At 37.8% G+C, this 26,153-nt stretch overlaps 1 protein-coding gene across 8 annotated transcripts in view; it reads left to right on the top strand.

Annotated features, from left to right (window-relative positions):
• The window catches only part of MYO5A (myosin VA), a 189,742-nt gene that overhangs the window by 69,130 nt on the left and 94,459 nt on the right, over nucleotides 1–26,153 (top strand). For all 8 annotated transcript variants that reach the window (XM_045067909.1, XM_045067906.1, XM_045067911.1 and 5 more), the window contains exons 5-9: nucleotides 15,606–15,762; nucleotides 20,328–20,471; nucleotides 22,966–23,047; nucleotides 23,371–23,478; nucleotides 25,262–25,368. In XM_045067909.1, the coding sequence (XP_044923844.1) occupies nucleotides 15,606–15,762; nucleotides 20,328–20,471; nucleotides 22,966–23,047; nucleotides 23,371–23,478; nucleotides 25,262–25,368 (598 nt within the window). The remainder of the gene's footprint in view (nucleotides 1–15,605; nucleotides 15,763–20,327; nucleotides 20,472–22,965; nucleotides 23,048–23,370; nucleotides 23,479–25,261; nucleotides 25,369–26,153) is intronic.

Here is a 26,153-nt window from a genome sequence, read left to right as displayed (position 1 = left end):
TTGCTGGAGGGAGAGGGGTCAGGAGAGGAGGGTGAGGTTATGGACACTGGGGAGGGTATGTGCTATGGTGAGTGCTGTGAAGTGTGTAAACCTGGCGATTCACAGACCTGTGTCCCTGGGCTAATAATACATTATATGTTAATTAAAAAAATTAAAAATTAAAAAAAAAAACCTGCCTTTGGAATCTCCTGCTGCTGTGACTATGGGAGGACAGATGCTATGTTTACAGAGGAGAGGATCGAGGATTGGCGGTGTGAGGTCATGCTCCCACTATCCTTCAGCTAATGAGCGGCAGACCAGAAAGAAAAGGCCTAAGAAGAAGATGAAATCTGTCTGTATCTTAGAGAATTAAATACCAAGGAAACTGTAAATTTAATGTTACTCTTATGTTCTAGAGACCAGTGATCCTGAACAGCATTAGTACAATGTCTTTAATATTAACCCTGGAAACCTAACATTTTGAGAGTAGAAAACCAGAGGGAAAAAAAGCTACTTTCAAGACTAGATTGTGCTGTTAATAATGTAATATAATGAAAATCAAAACTATGGATGTATATTATAGTATACATTTAACTCATTGCTCCAGTCTTCAGGAAAGAACCAGCATATTATAAATATGCTGTGGGAAACCCTGAAGCAATTTATGAAGTGGAGAGAAAAAAAATACTGCGGAGGTTTTATTTTCTCCTTTCCAAGCAACGAGGGTGTTTGTTTGACATAATTGGGCCAGCACATAACAGAATTTTAGAATTATTTCCATGCCAGAGTCCATAGAAGTCATTATGCCCTTTTATTAATAAAATATTATTGTTCTAATAATCGCTAAGACTTATTAAGTACTCTCTTTGTGCAAGGCACTGTTTAATTGCCTTCCATTTTGTTAAGTAATTTTATCCTCCTAACAACCTTTTGAGGTTGGAGTTATTATTAATCTTCATTTTACAACTGAGAAAACTTAAGCACTTGAGAAGTTATTTAACTTTCCTAAGGCCACATAACTAGGAAGACTAGCTTTCAAATTCCATTGGTCTAACACTATGAAATATTATCATATTAAATATAAAATGACTAAATATAGTTGTGTACTTCATAATATGCTTATTATAGCAGATTCTGTTATAAAATGGAAATGAGTGTCAAAAGTGTAAGAAAGGTTACATTTTTTTAAAAGGATTTATTTATTTGAGAGAGAGAGTTGGGTGCATGCAAGTGGTGGGAAGGGGCAGAGGGAGAGAATCTTGAAGCAGACCCTCCGCTGAGCATGGAGCTCTCTGGGGGGATCTCAGTCCCACAACCCACGAGATCATGTCCTGAGCCAAACTGAAAGTCGGCCACTCAACTGGCTGAGCCTCTCAGGTGCCCCAGAAATGTTATTTTTTTTTTTAAAGCTTTTAAATTCCATCTATCAGCACATTTTTTTCCCTAAAATGAGAAAAGCCCACCAATATTTGATGTGTATGGCACTGGAGCATTCGATAAAATGTTAGCACCACACAAGTACAGCCAGAGAACTACTGGGCAGAGAAGGAATTGCCGGGAGTGCCAGGACCTAAAAATTGTCTCCAAAAAGTGTTATACTGCTCCTAGAGAATGATATGACTTCTTTAAAAAACTAATTTTAAAAACGAAAGTTTGGTTCTTAGCATTTTTGTGAGAGAAACCCAAGAATAGTGTTAGATTTATGTGAGTATTTCTGGCTTTTAAACCCTGGATTTACACTGGTTTCCACCCAGCCCCCCCACCCCCCCAAATTATTTCCCTGTGACTCAGCCAGTCATTGCAATTACTGCAGGTTTGCTTGCTGCTTTCCCCTTTGCTCAATTCTGTTTCCAAGCCAGTTTTAAAATACGCTTCAGTCTTTCCTAAGTCCACCATGTATATGAGTAAATCTGTGCACATAAGATGTGCTGCAGCTGCTAAACAGTCCATGTCTCTTAGGCATACAGTGGGAGCTAGATATTGCAGGATCCTTTCTTATCATCTTTTCCTTACTGAGTGGAGATGTGCCATATTCACCACATGTGAGACCTGGTACCCTTAGAGGCCCCTACAACTTCAGGGAAGGTAACGGCTACTTGTTCAGTAGACCTTTACTGAACACCACCAGCACACTGTCCCAGGCATGGGGGACACAGCAGCAGACAAGTGAGACAAATAGACAAAAATTCTTACTCTCCTGAAGTGAGGCATGATAAACAATAACAGTAAATAAGATACAGTTTATCACATATTAATAAGTGCTTTTCTGGAAAATAAAGTCAGAGAAGTAGATAATGTTAGGTGGGCCAAAGGGCATATATGCTAGGCTCAGGGAGAGCCTCCTTGTAAAGCTATCTCTCCCTGCACCTTTTTTCTTTCAAACGTAAAAAAAAAATCTTGAGCTTAAGTGTGGACAAACAGTACACAGAGGTACCATATACCCTACATCCAGCTGTAGTAAATAATTGAAACAAGGAAATTCACATTGATATAATACTATTAAGTAGTCTAAATATCTTGATCACATTCATCATTTCCCCTCTGATGTGCTTTTTCTGTTCTAGGATCCAATCTAGAATCATACATTGCACCTAGTTCTGTCTCCTTAGGCTCCTCCTATCTAGGACCATCTGTTCGTCCTCTTTCCTTTCATGGCTTTGACAACTTGGAAGAATGCTAGCCAGCTATCTTGTAGACCCTGAGGACACGGCAATAGAAGAATTAGACAAAACAGACTGCAAAAATTCTTCCCCTTCTGAAAGTTTAAGGTTTTTTCTGGGTTAGATTGAGGCTAGCCATGCATTTGGGGCAGGATCCTCACAGAAGTGGTATGCCCTTCATCATATAGAGGAGACATAAGATGCCAGTTACGGGAATGTTAAGTTTGATCACTTGGTTATGCCGGTATTTACCAGATTTCTCTACTATAATTACTTATTTTAAACTTTAAAATTAGTAAGTGTATTATAGGAAAATACTTTGAGACTGTGCAAATATCCTGTTTCTCATCATACTTTCACTTTACTAATTTTAACAGCCATTGACATTGCTAGGTCAAAATCTAGGTGTAAATGTAGTTTTGTAGGTATTGCCTACAAAATTCCCTCTAGAAGATTTATACTGGTTTGTATTTCTGCCAAAAATGTTCAAGAGTCCCTGCTTCCCTATAGCCTCATCAACAAAAACTGTGTAGTCTTTCTATTTAGTTCTTTACTATCCAGTGGTATCTCAATGTTGTTTTCATTTGTATTTCTTTAAATATGAGTGAGTTTACATCTTTACATGTGTTTAAGAGACTTTTTATTGATGTATTTGGTTTTTTTGTTTATGTGGTAAACTGTCCATTCATGTCTGTTTCAAGTTTTCTATTGTGTTTTTAGTCCTTTGATCCTCAATTTCAAGAATTTAAAAAAATACATTAGAGATATTAGCCCTTTGCCTATGGTATACATTGCAAATACTCCCCCCTACTTATAAGTTTTCTTTTTATTTCGTTTATGCTGTTATTTTCCTATGCAAAATAATCAGTCTTTTTTTTATTACTCTGTATTTTGAGTCCTTGTTAAAAGCTTTTCCCTATACCAGGATAAAAGAGAAATTCATCCATGTTTTCTTTCTTTTTTTTTTTTTTTTAAGATTTTGTTTATTTATTTGACAGAGAGTGACACAGCAAGAGAGGGAACACAAGCAGTGGGAGCGGGAGAGGGAGAAGCAGGCTTCCCATTGAGCAGGGAGCCTGATGTGGTACCAGTCCCAGAACTCTGGGATCGTGACCTGAGCTGAAGGTAGATGCTTAATGACTGAACCACCTAAGTGCCCCTCATCCATGTTTTCTCCTACTCTTTGTGTTGTTTTAGTCATTTTTTTTTAAAGATTTTATTTATTTTTTATTTGACAGAGAGAGAGATCACAAGTAGGCAGAGAGGCAGGCAGAGACAGAGGGGGAAGCAGGCTCCCTGCTGAGCAGAGGGCCCGATGCGGGGCTCGATCCCAGGACACTGAGATCACAACCTGAGCCGAAGGCAGCGGCTTTAATCCACTGAGCCACCCAGGCACCCCTCTTTGTGTTGTTTTATAATGTACCTTTTAGATCCCTGATTCAATTGAAGTTTATTCTTTTTTTTTTTTTTTAAAGATTTTATTTATTTATTTGACAGAGCACAAATAGAGAAGCAGACAGAGAGAGAGGGAGAAGCAGGCTCCCCGCTGAGCAGAGAGCCCGATGTGGGGCTCAATCCCAGGACCCTGGAATCATGACCTGAGCCGAAGGCAGAGGCTTTAACCCACTGAGCCACCCAGGCGCCCCTGAAGTTTATTCTTTTGTATGATATGAGATATGGATCTAAATTTATCTTTTTTCCAAATGGCTATCTGGTTATTCAGCATCACTTTATTAAGAAACCCATTTTGCTCCAGTTCTTTCAGATGCCATTTAGCATATCCTAGGTTTTCTCATGTTTTTGGATCAATTTCTTCTCTATGTTCTTTTCACCTCCCTTTATCTATTTATGTCCCAGTACCACACTATTATAATTATAGTGCCTTTGTAGTAATTTTTTTTTAAAGTAGGCTCCAAGCCCAGCATGGGGCTTGAACTTATGACCCTGAGATCAAGACCTGAGCTGAGATCAAGAGTCAGACACTTAATCAACTGAGCCACCCAGGCACCCCTTCAGAATATTTTTTGTTTGGTATCATTAAACCCTCTCATAGTTTGTCCTTTTCATTATTTTCCTGGCTATCCTTAGATGTTTGTTTTTTCCGTATATACTTTGGTATCAACTTATCTACTTCCATAACAAATAAAGCTGTCTTTTGAAGGAAAGGATAGAGTGCACCATTCACATATCTGAGGAAGGATATTCCAGGCAGAGAGATCATAAACTGCAAGGACCCTACAAGGCCATCTGGGGTATTGTAGCAAATTTGACTTCTTCTCTGGGTGTGAGTTTTGAGCAGAGGAATGGCTTGATCTTGCAGCTATGATAAAAATCGACCATAGATTGCTGCCAAAAAATGCATGTCCTGAATCTAATTGGGAGGAAACACCAGAAAAATTATGAAGATCAAAAAAGTCAAAGAAAGGCTGAGGAACTATTTAGGATTAAAGGAAATGAGCATTATATGCTAGTTACGTGCAATGAATATTCTGCATTGAATCCTTGGTGACTGGGGAGGAAAGGTAACTATGTAGGGAACAACATTGCTGAATGTTAGAGTATAGACTGTAGACTAAATACTACTACCATATCAATACTATGTTTCATGATTTTGATTATTGTAAATAGGTAAAAGCCGGTCACTGTTCTGAGGAAGTATATTACTCTAAATTATATAGGAGGCATCATGTCTGTAACCCACTCTTAAATATTTCAGAAAATATAAAAATATAAAAACAGAGGAGTTAATAAAACAAACAGGCAAAACCTAAACAATTGGTGAATTTGAGTAAAGCGTATATGAGAGTTCATTTTACTAGTTTTGCAATTTTCCACAAGTTTGAAATAGTATCAAAACTAGTTAGAAAAACAAGCAAAAATTAAAAGAACAGTTGGTGTTGGGATGAGGGTAGAATCCAGAAGACTAGTTAGGAGTTTTTTGTATTGATCCAAGCAAGAAATAATGATAATCTAGTTAAAGAAGATATTTATGGAGAAGGTAAAAGTGAATGGATGGATTCTGGATGTATTTTTATTTTTATTTTTTAAGATTTTATCTACTTATTTGTCAGAGAGAGGACACAAGCAGGGGGAGCAAAAGGCAGAGGGAGAGGGAGTCTGATGTGGAACTTGATCCCTGGATCCTGGGATCATGACCCAAGCCGAGGGCAGATGCTCAATTGACAGAGCCACCCAGGTGTCCCTCTGGATGTATTTTTAAGAAAGAATGGACAAAGCCTTGCTTATGTGAGGCTATGAGAGAAAGAGAGGAGTCTGGGATGTTGGCAAGGTATTTGGTCCAAGTACCTGAAAGATGGGAGTTGCCATTTACTGAGACGGAGGATATTGAAGGAAGAGCAGCTGTACAAGTGGAGTGGGAGCATGGGAGGAGGAAGGGTGGAGTTTTATTTTTGATATCTGTCCTCCAAGCAAAGCTGACAGAAGTGTTTCTTCCCCAATAGCTATATGGCCAATGAGAGAGTAGCAATAACCCAGGATCCTTGACTTGGGACTCCTTTTTAAGCATGTCCCTTACAGAGAACAGTGTCCTCATAGAACACCTTCAGAGTCAGCCCTCTTACTTTAATAGTCTTGTTGACTTACAGAAGAGAAAATGTCAGTGGGCTGCTCTGTTTTTCTTCTTATATTCTTGTGTCCCATTTATATCAGTCTTTTCTCACACTGGAACTGACTGTTCTTTGGTAACTAAATGACAGTATTATTTTCCTTAAAACAAAAGTTTTTTTTCTTTTGTATCCTTAAAAACAGTATTTCTTAAATACTTTAATGTGGTATATTTTTTCCCCATTGAGAATGGTAAATAAATTTTTTCTACTAAGTTTCATTTATGGGTTTTCTTGAAATTAGATACTTACATGTATAACCTTGGTGAAATCAAAAAGATATCTGTATAAATCACAACTGCATCAGTAAATAACTACACAAGGTTAAATCTCCTTGTCTGCCTCTGTCTCAGTTTTATTGCCTACACAATGGAACAGTTTCACTGGCTGGTTTACCTTGACACTTAACGCTGTTGTGTGGTGTGCATTTGTTACCTTTCTGTTCCATGGAGACTAATTAATAAGTATGTTGCTCTTCCTAGTGGAGAGCAGACTGGTAAGGAGCTGTGGAGCAGAGCTGAAGGAGCATGGTGTACTTTCTTCTTGAAAACCAGGGGATGCAGTATGTGACGTCATTCGTAGAGCTCTGCTCTAACCTTAGATAACCTATCTAACTAATAGTAAATAGTAATATTTTCCATAACGTGGGAAAAATAATGCTGTCGTGCTTACTTCAAAGGTGAAAATTATCTTAAATGATAAACATAAAAGCACTCTGAATAGCATAACAGAGAGAGTTACTGAATCACTATGTTGTACACCTGAAACTAATGTAACATTATAGGTCAACTATACCTCAATAAAAATGTTAAAAATGCACTCTTTTTAAAAAATGGTAAGTCTTGCAATATAGGCGTTACTGTCATCACGTCTTCATCATTAAGGAGTTTTATGTCTCCATTCTCTTCTCATCCACTTCAGCCTCTCATCTAGTTGATTCCTCTTGACTGTTCACGCTAGGCCTTTTCTGAGGGTGGCTCCTTCTTTCACATGACTGGGAGTCTCTGCGTGCATCGCTGTCTGGAGCTCCTTGCCTGAGGGCTGGTACAGATTATAAAAGCTCTGCTGTTACCAACAGTGACTCAGCTGCCCTATGGTACCAAGTATCCCATTTATGCAAATAGACTTGAAGTAATATATGCTATATGAGGAGGAATCTCATGTATGATCTATAAAGGTAGATTAACTTACATTAATGAATAGCTGCCATGTTTTGATGCCTGCTGTGTCCAAGCATGGTGTCAGGCTTGTTTCCTCTAATCTTCCTCACATCCCTGGGAGCAGGCATCATCACCCCTGCTTTACAGGTGAGGAAACTGAGGAAAATAACTTGTCAGACTATCATGCTAATAAACAGCATCTGGAAGTGGAGATGTAGTTCTCGCTTTGAGACCCCAAAGCTTTTCTCCTTTGTCATTTCATTTTCTTACTTTCAGCTACTCTCCCCTCTTCTTAACACATCTATTCCCTCAAACTAACATTGCATACTTGTATTGGTGCACATTTTATTCAGTCGAGAATATCCTTTTCTGTGCTTCTTCATCTGTCTGATTTTTATGTATTTTTCATGATCCCACCCAGGTTTTAGTTTGAGACTAGCTTAGTGCCTGGTATATGATTGCTCTTCAGGATTCTTTACATATAAATGTGGCACTTAGTGGGCACTAGCTACCCCATAAGGCTGTGGAAGGAATAAAATACAGGTAATACAAGTCTATAAAAGATACAAACATATGTAACTGCATATTTCTGTTACGGCCTTGTTATGTTAATCTTATAGGCTCTGGAGGGATGGCACAGAGAAGTCAGTTTGACCAGAGAGATCTTAATGGCATGTGAGCAGTTCCTCAGTAGGAACTGACTGACCTTAGTACATATCTCTAGGAAACATTTCTTTCCATTTCCTGAACAGTGTCTCTGCCTCTCTAAAGCACAACTTTCACCAGTCTGCCTGCACATCTTTTTAGAGGAAATATGTAACTTAAAAAATAATACTAAATATTGTCATTGTGAAGTCATTGTCTGATGCCACCTTTGGAATTTAAATCTTTTCTTCTTGAATGGATGGAGCTAGGGAGTATAATAATGCTAATTGAAATAAGTCAGAGAAAGACAATTGCTATATGCTTTCACTCTTATGTGGAATTTAAGAAACAAAACAAACAAGTAAAGGGAAAAAAATAAGAGAGAGATAAACAAAGCACGAAACAGACTCTTTAACTATAGAGAACAAACTGATGGTTACCAGAGGGGAGGTGGATGGGGGTTGGTTGAAATGGGTGATGGGGTGGAGGAGGGCACTTGTGATAAGCACCAGATGATATTATGGAATTGTTGAATCACTGTATTGTACAGCTGAAACTAATATAACACTGTATGTTAACTAACTGGAATTAAAATAAAAACTAAAAAAAGTGTTCTTGAGATTCATCAGAACCGGAAATCATGAAAGCACAGAGCACAGCAGCTTGATTTTGATGAATGATAATGATGTAGAAAAATTTAACAGCTCTTAACAAGAGAGATAGGGATTAGAATCTCAAGTGAAGTCACGTAATCACACTAAAGGCACAGCATTGGAAGAAAGCTTTATATCACATGAACTTAATATTTTCTCTTTTTAACAAAGGCTCAGATAAGGGAGAAACAATTAGATTGATTGCCTGAAAAAAAAAAAAAACTCGAGATTTTGTTTCATGCACACATGTTCACTTATAAGCTAAAAATTAGATATAGGTGCTTGTCTACTTAACTAAGGTAAACAGCAACACCCAGTGGTTATCAACATGGGTGAAAATATTAAATTGTCTTCCATATGAGTCAGGCCTGAGGTTGGCATTACTTAATTTAGTCTTGAGTGATCTTGATGTGACTGAAAAGTATGCTCATTAAATTTGCAGAGAACAAGTTGACAGTCTTAGAAAATACGAGTAATATTCAGTATGACCATGATAGACTAGAGAGGTTACATTTTTTTAAAGGAAGGAAAATCTATATACACCTGATATAAAATGAAAACTGAGTAGATATAAGAAAAGGCTGGACAGACCAATTAGATACAGATATACTGAATAAAAGGACTGAAGACCAAGGATGGAAATGGACTAAAGTGAAACTCTTCTCTTTCATCAACCCAGAGTGGATATTCTGTTCTTGAATACATTTTTCCTGAGGTTTCAGGTGCCACTGTGTAGTTTCATTCCCATTGCATTCTTCCCATTCAACCTAGTTTTCTCCTAATCATCATGTGAAAGTCAATGAAAGCATCCCCTTTTTAAGAAAGCATTTCCTGACATCTCCTCCCCTCATCTCCCACCACTTCCATCCTGGGTGGTATCCTGGGTGGACCTCCTTGTTAAAATGGAGTGAAGTAACGAAGTGCTTCATTTTAACTATACTTTCAATCTCTCTCAAAAGGCTATGATCCCTGAGTCTTTTATCTTCACAAAATGTTTGGCACATTGTGACTGCTCGTTACATGTTTGTTGAATAAATGAATGAAGCAGTATTTTTAGGTGGGAGCTTTTAGTTCACATTAGAGCCTCTGGAACCACCATTGATAAAACTAGGTCAGAAGAGCTTACCTCCAAAGGCACCCAGTACCCAGATATTTAGGATTACTCTAGAGGCCTTGAGAAAACTGGCCAAGCCAGAAATCATAAATCTTTGCTTCACGTGTCCTTAAGACAGTCCAGATCTGACCAATGAAGAGTAGAGAATCTTTGTTCTTTAATGTGTTTTTATCAGGGTTTTGAAGTGATATCTACCTCCCAAAAGTAGAAAAAACTTTCTTGTAATAAAAGAACAGGAACACTTGAAGGATTATAAATACTGGCTGATAAGATATGCAAAACTTCAAAGAACAGTAAATTTATATATATATATATATATATATATATATATATATATATATAAAACCACATAAAGCTTACAGCTCAAATGACTAGAAGAGGGTAGACTCTGGTATTCACCTTGAACCATAAAAATTTTTAATTTTTATTTTTTTAATTCAGGTATGATTAACATACAGTGTTAGATTAGTTTAAAATTTGCAATATAATGATTCAACAATTCTATACTTTACTCAGTGCTCATCAGTATAAGTGTGCTCTTAATCCCCTTCACTTATTTTACCGATCCCCCCGACCTTGCCTCTGGTAACCACCAGTTTGTTCTTTGTATTTAAAAGACTGCTTTTCTGTTTGTCTTTTTTCCTTCGTTCATTAATTTTCTTTCTTAAATTCCACACGTGAATGAAATCAAGGTATTTGTCTTTCTTTGATTGACTTATTTCACTTAGTATTATGCCTTCTAGGTCTATCCATGTTGTTGCAAATGGCAAGATCTCATTCTTTCTTATGGCTGAGTAACATATCTTTGTGTCTATATACTGTATTTTTATTCATTCATCTGTGGGTGGACATTTGGGTTGCTTCCATATTTTGGCTATTATAAATAATGCTACAGTAAGCATGGGAGTGATTCTCTCTCTCCCTTTCTTCAAATTAGTTTTTAAAATTTTCTTTGGCTAATACCCAGTAATAGAATTACTAGATCATAAGGTAATTCTATCTTTAACTTTTTGAGGAACCTCCATACTGTTTTCCACAGTGGCTGCACCAGCTTGCATTCCCATCAACAGTGCACAAGGATTCCTTTTTCTCCACATCCTCACCAACACTTATTTCTTCATTTTTGATTTTAGCCATTTTGACAGGTGTGAGGTAATAGCTCATTGTAGTTTTAATTTACATTTCCCTGATGATGAGTGGTGTTGAGCATCTTTTCACATGCCTGTTGACCATCTGGATGTCTTCTTTGAAAAAGTGTTTGTTCATGACTTATGCCCATTTAAAAATTGGATTATTTGGGGTTTTTTGGTGTTGAGTTGTGCTAAGTTCTTTAAATAGTTTCAATATCAATCTCTTATTGGCTATATCATTTGCAAATCTCTTCCTTCATTCAGTAGGTTGTCTTTTTTGTTTTGTTGTGTAAAACATAAATAAACATAAATAAATTTAAAAAAATAAATAAAAATAGTTTAAATATTGCTTTTGTTTCCCCTGCCAAAGGAGACATATCTAGAAAAATGTTTTTACAGCTGATGTCAAAGGGATTATTGCCTATGTTTTCTTCTAGGAATTTTATGTTTTCAGGTCTCAAAATTAGGTCTTTAATCCATTTTAGGTTTATTTTTGTGTAGGGGATAAGCAAGTGTGAACCACAAAATTTTTATCTCTGATGTTTTTGTGTGTTTTCTCCTCATCTCTATCCTACCCTTCTTGTTTTTCCTTTTGTGTGTCTTTATTATCTGTTATGCCTCTCTCGTCTCTCTCTGTCTTCTCTTCTACCTATGTCTACTCTTTTTCTGTCTTTTTGGCATTTCTTCCTATGGCCACATAGAACTGAAAAACATTTAAAAATTGTACCTACTATACCTATTTTATAAAGATTTCTACTTCCTGCATTTAATTTAAAAAAAGGTGAATTGATTATTTTACATTTTTACTCTTTGTAGCCATTTATTGATTTTGGTCATCTCAGATTCAAGGGCCCTCTAGAGAAGAAAGGTTGCCCATTTTAAATATGGCCACTCAAGACCATCTGAGTCTCTGTAGGCCTGTCCTCTTCCAATTGTCCTTGGTTCCAAGAGTTTACCCTGGCTTAAACTGCAAGCTGTTGTCCATCCAGCATCTGAAAAACAGCTCCAGAGTTACTTTTGGATTATAGTCCTTTAGAATTTGAGAAGGACCCTTGGTACTATTTAACCTTAAAGATGAGGAAAGATGAGAAAACCAGAGAGGTCATGCAATTGCTCAAAGCTGCGTAGCTCGTATATGACAGATCTAAGGATAGAGCCTTGATGCAGAGGAGCTTTTATGTAATGGAAGACTGGTGCTTGTTTATATATTGGAAGCTCTGCTAAGCTTGGGAAAGATGGGAAGACTTTCTGCCAAGAAGTCAGGAAATATAAAAAAAATAAAGTCCCTTAAAAAATTTAAAAACTGTTGGGGCGCCTGGGTGGCTCGGTGGGTTGAGGCCTCTGCCTTCGGCTCGGGTCATGATCCCAGGGTCCTGGGATCAAGCCCCGCATCGGGGCTCTCTGCTCAGCAGGGAGCCTTCTTCCTCCTTCTCTCTCTCTGCCTGCCTCTCAGCCTACTTGTAATCTCTGCCTGTCAAATAAATAATTAAAATTAAAAAAAAAATTTAAAAACTGTTGATCCTAGATCCTAGAAAAGAAAATGTATATGGCATGTGATTGATATCATATGTACGTGGTATCCTAAATCCTAGAAAAGAAAATGTATATGACATGTGCTTGATATCCTATGTACATAGTTGTACAAGCTTCTGATTCATTTGAACAATCCTTGATCTTATTGCCTTTAATATTTTTCTTCTTCCCTATATTATAGGAAAGAGCTATATGAATTTTTAGATTTTTTGGTGCAATATTTTGATATTAAGACTTGAAATAACATTTCAAAGACAGTACAGTTTAAATAGCAGTTCCCACTGATATTTTCATCAGGCCAGTGGAAACCTCCCCACCTCGTTTGCTGTTGGAAGGAGTGGTGTTACACAGGGTGCAGTGACAGCTGATCATGCACAAGTTAGGAAAAGGTCATTTTTCTAATCATATTATAGAAGGGAATCCAATTAATGTATAGAAAAAGGTGAGTTCTGAGGACGTTTTAAATGACTAAAAGAAAGGACAGTGGTGCCACAATGAGAACTGTTTTATTAGATGATTTAGGTTTTGATGAATGAATGAATGAATGAGCAGGGGTAATGGGAGTGTCCAGTTCTGTCTAGAAATTCAAATAAAAAGAAAATGAGATGGTGGGTATGAGTTTCAACGATGTTTCATGAAAACAGGGATTATGTGCCAGCTAGTATTATAAAACTTAAACATTCCTTAGTGTCACCTAGGTCCTCCTGCTTTTCCCCACAACATGGGAGTCAGTGTCAGGAACAAGTTGCTATACTCCCACTGTATTTTTTTTTTTTTTTTTGACAGAGAGAAATCACAAGTAGATGGAGAGGCAGGCAGAGAGAGAGAGGGAAGCAGGCTCCCTGCCGAGCAGAGAGCCCGATACGGAACTCGATCCCAGGACCCCGAGATCATGACCCAAGCCGAAGGCAGCGGCTCAACCCACTGAGCCACCAAGGCGCCCCACTCCCACTGTATTTTTCAAGGTCTATAAAATAAGACAGTTACCCTCATTTTTCATAGGAGGAAGAAACCTTTCCTTGAAAAAGTCCTAAATTTCTACTTTGGAAATTTATTGCCAAGTACTGTGGCTTCTACCACTTTGGTGTCTCTTAAAGCTCTCTACCTCTCTCAGTCAGGACAGCCACAACCTCTGTTCAGATTTTCATAATTTGTCATCTGGACTCTCACCACTCATACTACACATTGCTGCCAGAGTGATTTTTAGTAGTTGGATTATTTTGTTTTCTGTTTAATGGCACTCCATTACCTTTAGGTAAACTTCAGATTCCTTAACATCTCACAGAAGAACTCTATGGTCAGTTTCTTGGTCATCTCTACAGTCTTACCATCATTACTCCCTGTTCCAGCCAAACTGAATTATTTGCTTTTTCCTAACTTCTCATGCATCTGAGCTTTCATTTATCTTACGTCCTTTCCCTGGAATGTTTGCTTTCTGATTTCTGCCTCCCTTACTTCCTTTTTCCTAGTTATCTTTTTAGACTTTATTCTGATATCTCCTGAACACCTCTTCTTCCTTTCAGTGCCCCATCCCATGTATTATAATCTCAAATTACAGTTTGTCTTTCCTGTTAGACCCTTACCCACTTGAGGACACAAATCACAGCTTATTTAATTTGTAACCCTAGTGTTTAATACAATATTTGGCATGTAGTAGGTATTTGATAAATATTTGTTGGCTAAATAAGTCTCTTTTAAAAGACAAAAAGATCATCTTCTGTAGTAGAATAACTTCCCCATCTTGTGGCCTTACAGGAGAGTTCCACTAAAAACCTTTGAAGTCATCCTGATCCAGTCCCTTTTTAAATTAAGAGCACAAATAATACCACCTTTGCTATTATAAAAATACCTTGTTCGGTTTTTTAAAAAATTTTATTTATTTATTTGACAGAGAGACACTGTAAGAGAAGGAACACAAGCGGGGGTGTGGGAGAGGGAGAAGCAGACTCCCCACTGAGCAGGGAGCCCAAAGTGGGGCTTGATCTCAGAACCCTGGGACCATAACCTGAGCCAAAGGCAGATAGATGCTTAACTGACTGAGCCACCCAGGTGGCCCTTGTTCAGTTATTTTGATTAAAAGTTAATTGCTGGTTCCATCTTAAGAAGTGGGATTTTCTACTTCTGTCCTAGTAGAAATTGTCACCAAAGCAGAGAGATTTAGGGGTGTCTGGGCGGCTCAGTAGGTTATACGTCTGCTTTCAGCTCAGGTCATGATCCCAGGGTCCTGGGGTTGAGCTCTGAGTGGGGAGCCCATTTCTCCCTCTCCCTCTACCCCCATCTTGTGCTTGCTTTGTCTCTTTCGTGCTCACACTCTCTCTCAAATAAATAAAATCTTTAAAAGAAATAAGCAGAAAGATTTATTCTTAGATTAGGTTGTTCATTGAATTTCTTTTTACTTATAAGAAATACACATTTATTGAGCATTTGTGATGTGTCAGGCTTTGTACTAGGTGCTGGATATTAAAAATAAAGATGACTTAGGTTTTTATCCTCAAAGAAATAATAGTCTTTGTAAACAAGTGTATTACTTAGAGTTTTTGAGTCATTGTGTGAATGAACTAAAGATGGGATAGTAGATAGTCTTTGGGTTCTGACATATCTGAAGAAGTCAACCAACAAATAAATGAACTGTTTCTTCTCTCCTGAGAAGAAGGAACTGGAGTTTGTGGAACATATGATATAGGGACTGTTAACTACTAGACAATCTGTAATTTTAATTAAATAGGATTTTCTTCTAAATTCCCCTGCTGTGGCTCCTTTTTCTTCTGAGGTGATTGCAGTACTGTAATATACCAGAATTATTGTCTAGAAATTAAATAATGTGCTTGAGACCTGTTCACACAAGTATCAGAGACCCTCTAACACAGATTCATCCTTAGATGTGATGCTACCTAATATGATGCTTGATATTCTCCTCTCCCTCTCTCTTCATTGCTAGTTTGTACATAGTTACTTTTATTAGGAAATATTCTTATGTTCCTTCCCACATTGCTGCATGTATGAACCAGAAGAGATTCACCATGGCTTGCTGATGAGAACACAGAGGAAATAATGCTAGTCCCATGCAGGAGCAGGGAGCACTGTTAGTTACTCTTCTTTGTTTTACAGAGATGAACGAAATCAGTCCATCATTGTAAGTGGAGAGTCTGGGGCAGGAAAAACAGTCTCAGCTAAGTATGCCATGCGATACTTTGCAACCGTGAGTGGTTCTGCCAGTGAAGCCAATGTTGAGGAGAAGGTCTTGGCCTCCAACCCCATCATGGAGGTAAGGCAGCAGTGGCTTTGGCCTTCTTACTATGTTCTGTTAAGAAACCTGCTCAAAAAAGTATCGAAACAGCACCTGTCAAAGTCTGGGCTGTCTCATCCACTAAAAGTAAGAAAATACTTTTCCACGTATTAGTAAGAAGAGATCTACGAAAAGTAGAAAGTCAGGAAAGTAGCCATTTGAGTAAAGCACAGCTATGGAAGCATCTACTTTATTCCATAATCCTGCATTTTTAACATACCACTGCCTTGCCGCTAAATAACTGGCAGTGATATTTCATTTTCTAAATTTCTATTCTCCTAGAAATTTATTGGTCCTTGTACTAGAAGAATGTTTCTCATTTCCCCCCATTTCTGATGTTCATAGGATTCACTATACCCAAGCACGATGAATTTTATCGTTCCTTTGCCACATTTCATTTTCTGTATTTAGCACAACCTGTTTAGCTGTAAGTTTCTATTTGTTTCCCCCAGATGTGAACTACAAGCTTAAATCATGATCTTGTGAAACATTTTTCTTCTTGTTTTTGTGAAGCACAATACACAGCTTTAGGTTAGAAAAAGAAATTCGGTAGCTATAAATTGCTGAGAAAGGAAGAAGTACAGAAGGATGTCCTTTCAAAAGCAAAATATGTCTACAAAGTGGAAAGCTCATGCCAAAGAAAGTGACCTGTTTGTGTGAGACTTTGAGTATTTCAGGATTTGTAGCTAGAGAATTATTTGTCTATTAAAACAATATTAGGAAAGTCACATTTTTGTAAGTAGTCCCATTGAATGGAAAAAACTAATTCTCATTACTAATGGGGGGGAAACTATTTTGGACAGGGAGAAAAAACCTGTCTTATTAAAAATTCAAGTCAGCATTTTTTATTCCTGTTTTTTCCCTTTGTCAAGCCTTATTTGTCACCCAAACACAGACGGAGTTTAGAACTGGCCTGGTGCACCTGTGATACAAGTGGTTGTTGCAATAATCAGTTCAGAGGTAATTGTGCCTGGTTTGCAGTGCCGTGTGTGACACTTGGAAACAGGATGTGCCCCAGCCTGCAGGGGCTGCCCTCCATAGCAGGAGGACCTCTGTCCTTGGGACCAAGAGTTACGAGGGGAGTTACGAGGCTGCCTGGACTAGGTACACTGTGCAGCGAGAACTGGAGAAGTTTTCTGAAATAGCACAGACAGGGTGGTGGGGTGTGTGTGTGACAGAGGTGTGTGCCAGAAAGACTCGTAAAGATTTTAAGCAAATATTAAGATTTTGAAAGAATTTAAGCTATGGATAAATGCTGGATGCCATTGTTAATATTGGGGAAATATAATCCATAGAACCAGTTTTGGGTTTTGGGTCAGAAAACAACTGGGTTTTGCTTTGCTTCCTACCATTGGTTTGACTGTTTTGGGTCACAACAACAAATTCTGTGTAGTTGTCAGCAGTTTATTTCTTTCTTAATCCCTAAAGTTAGAATATCACAGTCTAGATAGTGATGGCATCAGGGAATCCCATCTCTTCTAGGCTGGATCATATAATAATGTAAGTCTGGGATGAACCTTCTAGAATATGTCTAGAATATTTTATGACCTTGCTATATTCTCATTCAAAAAATAGCTACATTGGTTTTTCTACAAAACAGATTTGTGTTAGTAGGAGAGATTAAAATGGTCATAGATCCTACTTTTTTTTTTTTAAGATTTTATTTATTTATTTGACAGAGAGAGACACAGAGAGAAAGGGAACACAAGCAGGAGGACTAGGAGAGGGAGAAGCAGGCTTCCTGCCAAGCAGGGAGTCCGAGGCAGGGCTCGATCCCAGGACCCTGGGATGAAGGCCTGAGCCACCCAGGTGCCCCAAGATCCTAGTTTTTAATATGTAGTTATAAAGAATTTAGTTTATTTGCTGGGATGAACAAAAAAAGATAAAGCCATCAGTTATAATTAGCTACTCCCTTCTATATTGTTGTGTAGTTTTTCTGTGGGAATTTGGATTAAGAAAGTTTGACAGAGAACTAACTCTCAATGACTACAAATGAGGGCATCCCAGTTTGAAAGATTAAAATGGAATCTGTGGCTGAAGAATGGTGACAAAGGGTTTGCAGTCATAGGAAGAAGAGATAGATGAAATATTGTGTATGCGGCCTAGAAGGTCTGTAACATTAAACTTGCCCCAAGACTGTGTTTCTCTACCAGAGTCCTTTACTGCCATGTTAAGAATGGCATGGCTGGGTCTCCAGCAATCTGAAACCCCTCCCTGGAAAATGAGCATCCCACACAGTTAATGTCACATCCTAGTGACTATTGGGATTTGCACTTGATCCTTTAGAAAGAACCTCCTTATCCTTAGATAGACTCCTTTTGCAAAATATGAATGATGCACAGATAAATGATTCTTTTTTTGCTCATTTTATCATGTTTTCTTTTTTTCCTTTTCCTCTAGGAAATTTTAATCCTAAAACGGGGACAGAGAAAGATTCTTGGGGGGCATAGTGAGTCTTAATAGTTCTTTTACATCTTTAATAAGCATATTTAATGATTTTCATCTTTTTTTAGTAAAGAAGAATAAGTCACTGAACACTTCACTGAAATCAATAGTAAAATCAAGACTGTAAAGCCTTTTTTCATTAACAATTTCTTGCTAATTAAAATGATAACAGCATCAGGGAAGCCTGTTGAAAATATAGTGCTTAGAAACCAGAGGGAGCAATTAGGAGAAAAGGACAAAAAGTATAGCTTATATATAGAACCTTCTTTCCTTATCAGGTTCAAGGCTTATAATCATGTAGTTCTAGTTTTGTAAAGGACCCTAGGGCTCATCTATCCTAGTCACTTCACGCCTGGAGACACTACTGCTCCTCAGAGGATTAAATGTTGGAAAGTTGGTGGGAGTGCCTGGTCTAATACCCAGGTCTTTAGACTTCTATTTCATTCACTCCTTCTACTCTTCTTTGCTCTATGTTTAAATACCTTTTACTCAAAGACAGAGGGAAGGGGTCTGTTTCAACCCTGACCTTGCTTCTCACAAGGGTAGTATTGTTTTGGCAGCTCAGCCCCTTGGACACATACTCTGAGTCACTAGGAGAGAAATGGCATATGGAAGAAAGGTGGGGTGCGGTCAGGGAAGGAGGAGAAGCTGTGGACCCTCTTTGCCAGCTTGCTTAGTTGCTGGCGGGAAGGGGCTTAGGACAGTGCCTGATAAACACTTGGTGGCTATCACTGTCACTGCCACAATTACCACAACTTTTTCATCTGCTCTTTGATGGAATATTCTGTGTTGAAAGAAAATTCTGCATTTATCATTAATTTCCTTTTCTAAATAAAATAAAAACAATTGGAACATATGGAGAATTTTGTTGTACTTTTTGTCATATTAAGAAGGGGAATATCTAAGTAAATGTATTGCTAAATTGTCCTAAACTACACTAGATTACTCCTATTACTTTGCTAGGAAGATAGCTTTCTGTCATTATTTCCCTTTAAAATGTTATTCTGAAATATAGCAGTGTTCTCATTGCCAAGGCAAAATAGGACAGTACCTGCCCTGTGTTTCCGAGAGTGAAATGTGCCTTCTTTGATTGATCAGAGAATCTGATGTATTGATTTTTTTGTGGCTGTGTTACTACTGTTTTCATCATTTGTATTTGTTTTGCTTTTTTAACACTCCAGAGCATTTTCATGTCTTTCTCTCTGCTATGGTTTCAGTCTACTAATCCTGATCCTCTCAGGTTTTGTACAAGTAAATTAAGTAGTCTTACATAAAATATTTTATTAAATATTTAATGCATGCATTATGTGAATACTTGATTCTCTACCTACACCATGTTTTTTGCTTTGCCTTGGAAGAAAAATTTGTAGAAGCATGTTACCTAAGTTAGAAAGTAGTGCATATATTATCTTAATTTTTTTAATTATATAAAAAATTAGCAGAAAGTTACAGTCTCTGAATTCTATGGCAGATGTTTTCAAGTTAGATACAGCTCTCAAAATCCAAGGGCAAATTTTACTATGTTTATTTTCTGAAAATGACTTTGAATTGAATGGGTGATTACTAAGATTCTGCTAAAAACCAGTCCAACTGGGCATTTGTTGTCACAGGATAAGAGGATAGAAACTTTTAACTAAAGAGACTCAACACCAGAGAGTATTTCCCTAAAAATAATAATTTGCCTTAACCAGCTCATTTACACAAAGCAAACTAAGTTTTCACAAAACGCAAACCCTAGTGTGCTTTTACAGCCCACAGTCCCATCCAGTTCTTTCTTTGTTGAACTGAATGAGTGTGTTCTGATAGCACAAATGATGTGAAAGTCTCCCAGCCACTGGGCTCAGGTTTGCTGTTCCTGAAGATAATTTGTGTGAGAATAAGAAGGCAGATATGAGCTATTAGTCGGTATCTGTGTGGTTGTGCACTGGGCAAAGCATACATTGGTACTTACTTGCAGGCACAAAATCAGTTCTGTTCTTAAAAGAATCAGTTTTAAAGTGTTGTGTTACACTCTGTCCTATCTCTCCCTGAACAGACTCTGTAAATGTCATGTCATGAACTGTATTTCTAAGATACTATTTTTTTCCCTTGCTTCTTAGTCCATTGGAAATGCTAAGACAACCCGGAATGATAACAGCAGCCGTTTTGGGAAGTATATTGAAATTGGTTTTGATAAGAGATACCGAATCATTGGTGCCAATATGAGAACTTACCTTTTAGAGAAATCCAGAGTGGTATTCCAGGTAAGGCGGGCAGCTGCATGTATAAATTTTTGTTAGATTGCCATATAATTCTAGAGCTCATGCTTGCTAGTATGGATTTTATTTGCAGATACTCTTGAGCATATTATGACAGTATTACTACAAACCACATTTGGGCTGAAATACGTAAAATGGTACCTGTCAGAGGCAGGGCAAACCCATTAGACTAATAATCTGTGGAATTGGGCACTGGTTTAGGTTTAATGGTTTAGACTTTTTCCTGCAAATGGTTGTAGCTTAATTAAAAAGAGGTGCTATTAGTTTATTTTTTTTTAAGATTTTATTTGTTTCTTTCAGAGAGAGAGAATGTGAGCATAAGTAGGGGAAGGGGCAGAGGGAGAGAGAAAATCCCAAGCAGACTCCCTGCTGAGCACAAGCTGACATGGGGCTCCATCCCATGACCCTGAGATCATGACCAGAGCTGAAGCCCAGAATCCGATGCCTAACTGACTGCGCCACCCAGGCTCCCCAAGAGGTGTTACTAGTTTACTCTCAAGTCTCATATTTCCTAGTTGGTAGGGAAGACATTGGATTATGTTTTCAGTGAATTACAGTTTGAACCTAGTTCCTTGTCCTCTTTTCTTCCTTTTCCTCTCTTAGAATATGGTATTGTTTAAATAGAATAATGAAGGCTAAGAAATCTCCTTTACTAGACATAAGCCCCTTTTGGAGATCAGACCTGACTTTGAGGCCACACTGTGATTTAGTCAGCTGAATACACTACAGAATTCAAGGATATGATGGTGGAGTATGAAGATTCAGTTTTGTATGAACAGTGTTATTACAGCTGCATTTCTAAAGTATGTATGTGGAAAAAGGACTGTCAGGAAATACCAAGAAATTATGTTAAAATTATACATTATTTATTTTCTGTTCTGTAAAATATTTTATTAATGTTATAGTGTATAAACTAAAATGATGTAGATGATGCAGTGCATTTGTGGATTTCTTACAGACAACCACAGGAGATGATCTGGTCTGACATATGGCAAAGGTAGAATATTCTTTTTCATTTAAAGTGTTAGGGAGACCATGAGCCTGAGAGGTACTGTGAGAAGATATTGAGTACACATTTACCCCTTTTTCCAAAAGTAGATTGGTCCTATGAAAACTTCTGTAAGCTGAAATGGTGTGAAGTGAAGAAAAAAATTACCACTAATTTATATGGAAAAATTTCTGAGCATCCCCAGACCCCAAAAATAACCTCTCTTAGGCTTTTCTGATACCTTAGGACACATGCTAGCAGATACACAGAATAAATCGAGATAAAGCGCAGATGCTCACAGACACAGTTCAAAGCTATGGCAGCTTGATGCCAAGATGCTGAGTGTAGTTCCTGTGTAAAGAGCTTGGTGGTTCCACGCTCGCTGCTGGGGGAGTGCAGCCTCTGTAATGGCTCACCACAAAGTAACTGCTAAACACCAGTTTTTGCTTTTCTGTAAAAGAGCCTCTTTGGATTTCCTTTGGTTAGCAAAACAGGTGCTAATGTAGGCTTTGTGCAAAAATGAAGTGGTGTAGTGTGAGCTTTAGAAAAGCAGGGGATGGGGCGCCTGGGTGGCTCAGTGGGTTAAGCCGCTGCCTTCGGCTCGGGTCATGATCTCAGGGTCCTGGGATCGAGCCCCGCATCGGACTCTCTGCTCAGCAGGGAGCCTGCTTCCTCCTCTCTCCCTGCCTGCCTCTCTGCCTGCTTGTGATCTCTCTCTATCAAATTAATAAATAAAATCTTAAAAAAAAAAATTAAAAACACTGATTTAAAAAAAAAAAAAAGAAAAGCAGGGGATACCTATACTTCAAAAACAGGGTTTTAGTTTTCCCCAAAGGCATATACCAAACTGTTCTCTACTTCAAAAAGCACCATTATCAGATATAATGTTGACTGTAACCAATAGATACACATTCATACATATAGGCACGTGACTGATAAATCATGAGATTTAATAATCATAAATCTATATTAGGAAATTTAGGTATAAGGACAACTTATTACACTGAGATAATTAAATATTAAAATTTCATTTTATGGGGGTACCTTGGTGGCTCAGTAGTTTAAGTGTCTGACCCTTGATTTCAGCTCAGGTCATGATCTCAAAGTTGTGGGGATAGGGACCTGATCAGGCTCTGTGCTCAGTGGGTAGTCTGCTTGAGATTCTCTCCCTCTGCCCTACCCCCTGCTCTCTTTCTTTCTCAAATAAATAAATATTTTAAAAAATTGGGAGCACCTGGGTGGCTCAGATGATTAAGTGTCTACCTTCAGCTCAAGTCATGATCTTCAGGTCCTGGCATCGGGCCCCGCGTTGGGATCCCAGCTCAGTGGGGGTCTTCTTCTCCCTCTGCTTCTCCCGCCGCTTGGGCTCTGTCTCTGTTCCTCTCTCAAATGAATAATAATAATAATAATCTTTAAAAATTTTATTTTATGATTGAATTTTCAGGGTTTTAGGTTAAAATGCTATAATTGAAAACTCTTCTTATTTCAAAGGCAGAAGAGGAGAGAAACTATCATATCTTCTACCAGCTTTGTGCTTCAGCAAAGTTACCTGAATTTAAAATGCTGCGATTAGGTACGAATATGGTGTTAGATTTATTGTTCTGGTATTGTTTTCCATTTATTCCTGTGTCCATAAACTTATTATAGGAGATTATCTAATACTAAAATATTTATGAGTAAAATGATAGGAAGTTTGCAGTTGGCTTCACGATAACCTGGGGATGGGGAAGGGTTGAAGTAGGATGGGCCTTACGTGGATACCTATTTAAGATGAGTGATGAGTCCACAGGCAGTCCACTTAATGGGGCTATCACTGCCTCTGCTTTAGAGTGGACATAAAGGTAGGATTCAAGCCATCTTCATAGGCTGCAAATCTTTTATTTTCATTCATTGCAGGAAATGCAAATAACTTTCATTACACGAAGCAAGGTGGCAGTCCTGTGATTGAAGGAGTTGATGATACCAAGGAGATGGCACATACCAGGCAGGCCTGCACTCTGCTAGGTAATATAATTTTATTTTTGAGCTCTTAGGAGCAGTAGTTCTCTGATTCACGCAGTCTTTGTTTGGAATATTGGCTTAGCTTTGTATTAGGTGGTAAGTGTTGTTGGGAGATTTAACATTTGTTCCTTATAAAATAACGGGGCAGCAAATGAGCTCAAGGTTTTTTTGGGGGGTGATGGGAACTATTCTAAAATCAGATTGTAGTAATGGTTATACAACTCATCACTGACTAGTACACTTAAAACAGGTGAATTTTATGGTATGCAAATTATCCTTCAATAAACTGAAGGCATTAGGAGAGTTAGGACTAACTGTAATTCTTTGTTTTAATTTTCACAAAATCTGAAACCTAAAGCTAAATGAGATGAGTTCCTGAACAAGTTCAAGTTCACATTTTGTAGGGTTCTGGCTGTTTTGTTTGTCTCGCCCTTTTTTTTTTTTTTTTTTTTTTTTTTTTTTGGTTGTTTGTGTTTGGGAATGTGGTTGAGCTTGTGTAGTGACAAACATTGTATCACAAGTAGACTATTCCACTGTTTAAAAGATGGCTCAAATGTCTCTGTCTTGTTTCTGAGATTTTAAACATATGGGGTCTACATGCAAGTAAATTAATCTTTAGAACTGCAGTGTACAACTTTTAGTGGTGAATTATTTATTTTAAAAACCTCAAAATATAAATGACTAAAATCATGTGTTGGTATTTTGATGAGTACTATGAGGTGAGTTAATTTAATTTAAAAGCATTGCTAATCAGAGTATGGTCCAGGACCATAGTGGAGCTTGCAAAAATTCAGAAACTCAAGCCCCATTTTAGATCTAATGAAACAGATCTGCACGTTAACAAGATCCATTGGTGATTCATATGCACATTAAAGTTTGAAAAATTACTGCTGTAATTTTAGGGCTAAATCTATTCGTAAATAGAAAATTGCAAATTTTAAGTCATAATTAGGAGATAGTAAAAATATTCATTATAAGCTCAACTCTCAATTACCCTGTATATGATTACATATTTGAAAATAATTTTACTATTTTTACTTCTATATAATTATATCTAATATTCAGGAAATTCTTACCTTATTGAAAAATGAAGCCAGATCTGATAAAATGCCAAAGCTATACAGCTTTCTCATCCTGCCTTATCCATCAGTTGCTACTCTAATGCCGCATTTCAAATTCTCTCATCAAGCTGAGTACAACAATGGGCCCAAACACTTCTCATCTTGGGATCTCTTTAGCTTATAGTTGGTCTGTAGTTAGAAGGAGTAATTAAAATAATCTGACTTAAAATAGTCTTATTGGGCTATAACTTGCACTTGGGAGTAGAGAAAATAGAAAAGGTAATGATGTTAGTAAAATACTTAAATCCAGGGTATTACGGTGATGATAATTTGTTTAGCATTTACCATGTGTCCCGTAGTATGCTAAGTATACTACATGACTATATGCATTTTCTCATTTAATGCTCATGGATTCCCTTTGAGGTAGTCACAACTATTTCCATATCTCACATGAGAAAACAGAAACATAGAAGGGTGAAGTTATGTGCCCATGTGACATGGCAGGTCAGGAGCAACACCTGCCCTTGAGCCAGTTCTCACTCCACAGCCTGTGCTCTCAACCGTGATGCTACATGGTGTTATGTGTTGATGTCAGCAAAGATGAAAGTGTGGTTAACCATGACATGTGACCATCTGCACCTTTGGTAATATTCAAGGGTTAAAAATAGGCTTAATATTGGCTGTTGCAATAGTTTATTATCACTTGTTCATTTACTCTATTTCAGGAATTAGTGAGTCTTATCAGATGGGAATTTTCCGAATACTTGCTGGCATCCTTCACTTAGGCAATGTTGCATTTACATCTCGGGATTCAGACAGCTGCACGATACCTGTAAGTTCAGAATATGCTTAGTGTGATAGCAGTTTCCTTGTGTTTCAGTTTTGTTAATTCAGTTTTGTTTCAGTTTTGTTAATATTTGAAGTCTCTATTATCATTATCAGAGAGATAAATTATCCCAAGTAGAATCGTGAACTGAAGGTAAGAAATTTGGATGCTAATCCCTCCTGCACAGTGATTGTGTGTGTTAGCGGTAGGGAAGAGGAGAGAACTTGGATACATGTCTGGTCCATATGAACAGAGGTGGGAAGTATTAGTATTCAGTGTGAAAGTTGGACTGGGGATGTCGAGGGAGAGGGGTTCATTTGGCCCATGGTACATACCAGTAATTGAAAACTTTATGTCTTCAGCTGTGGAGTTGTAATATAGTTTAAAGGTTGTTGAAACAACTATTAACAGTGATTACTCCTGTGAAGAGGAACTAGATGACTGGAGGACTGAGTGTCTTCACTAGGATTTGCATATTCTTTCACACATAGTGATAACTGCACACTGAGAATTAAAACCCAATTCTAGGGGCACCTGGGTGGCTCAGTGGGTTAAAGCCTCTGCCTTCGGCTCGGGTCATGATCCCAGAGTCCTGGGATCGAGCCCCGCATTGGGCTCTCTGCTCGGCGGAGAGCCTGCTTCCTCCTCTCTGCCTGCCTCTCTGCCTACTTGTGATCTCTGTCAAATAAATAAATAAACAAAATCTAAAAAAAAACAAAAAACAAAACCCAATTCTATATGTGGAAGTGTTTGTTTAAATTGTAACAAAACCTGGTAGTCTCAGGTTGTCC

The sequence above is a fragment of the Mustela putorius genome, unplaced genomic scaffold, assembly GCF_011764305.1.
Source record: "Mustela putorius furo isolate JIRA1106 unplaced genomic scaffold, ASM1176430v1.1 tig00003898_pilon_pilon_pilon, whole genome shotgun sequence".
In the NCBI taxonomy this organism is placed as follows: domain Eukaryota; kingdom Metazoa; phylum Chordata; class Mammalia; order Carnivora; family Mustelidae; genus Mustela; species Mustela putorius.
The sequence above is the reverse complement of the archived record's forward strand: the minus strand, read 5'-3'. Positions and strand labels throughout refer to the sequence as shown.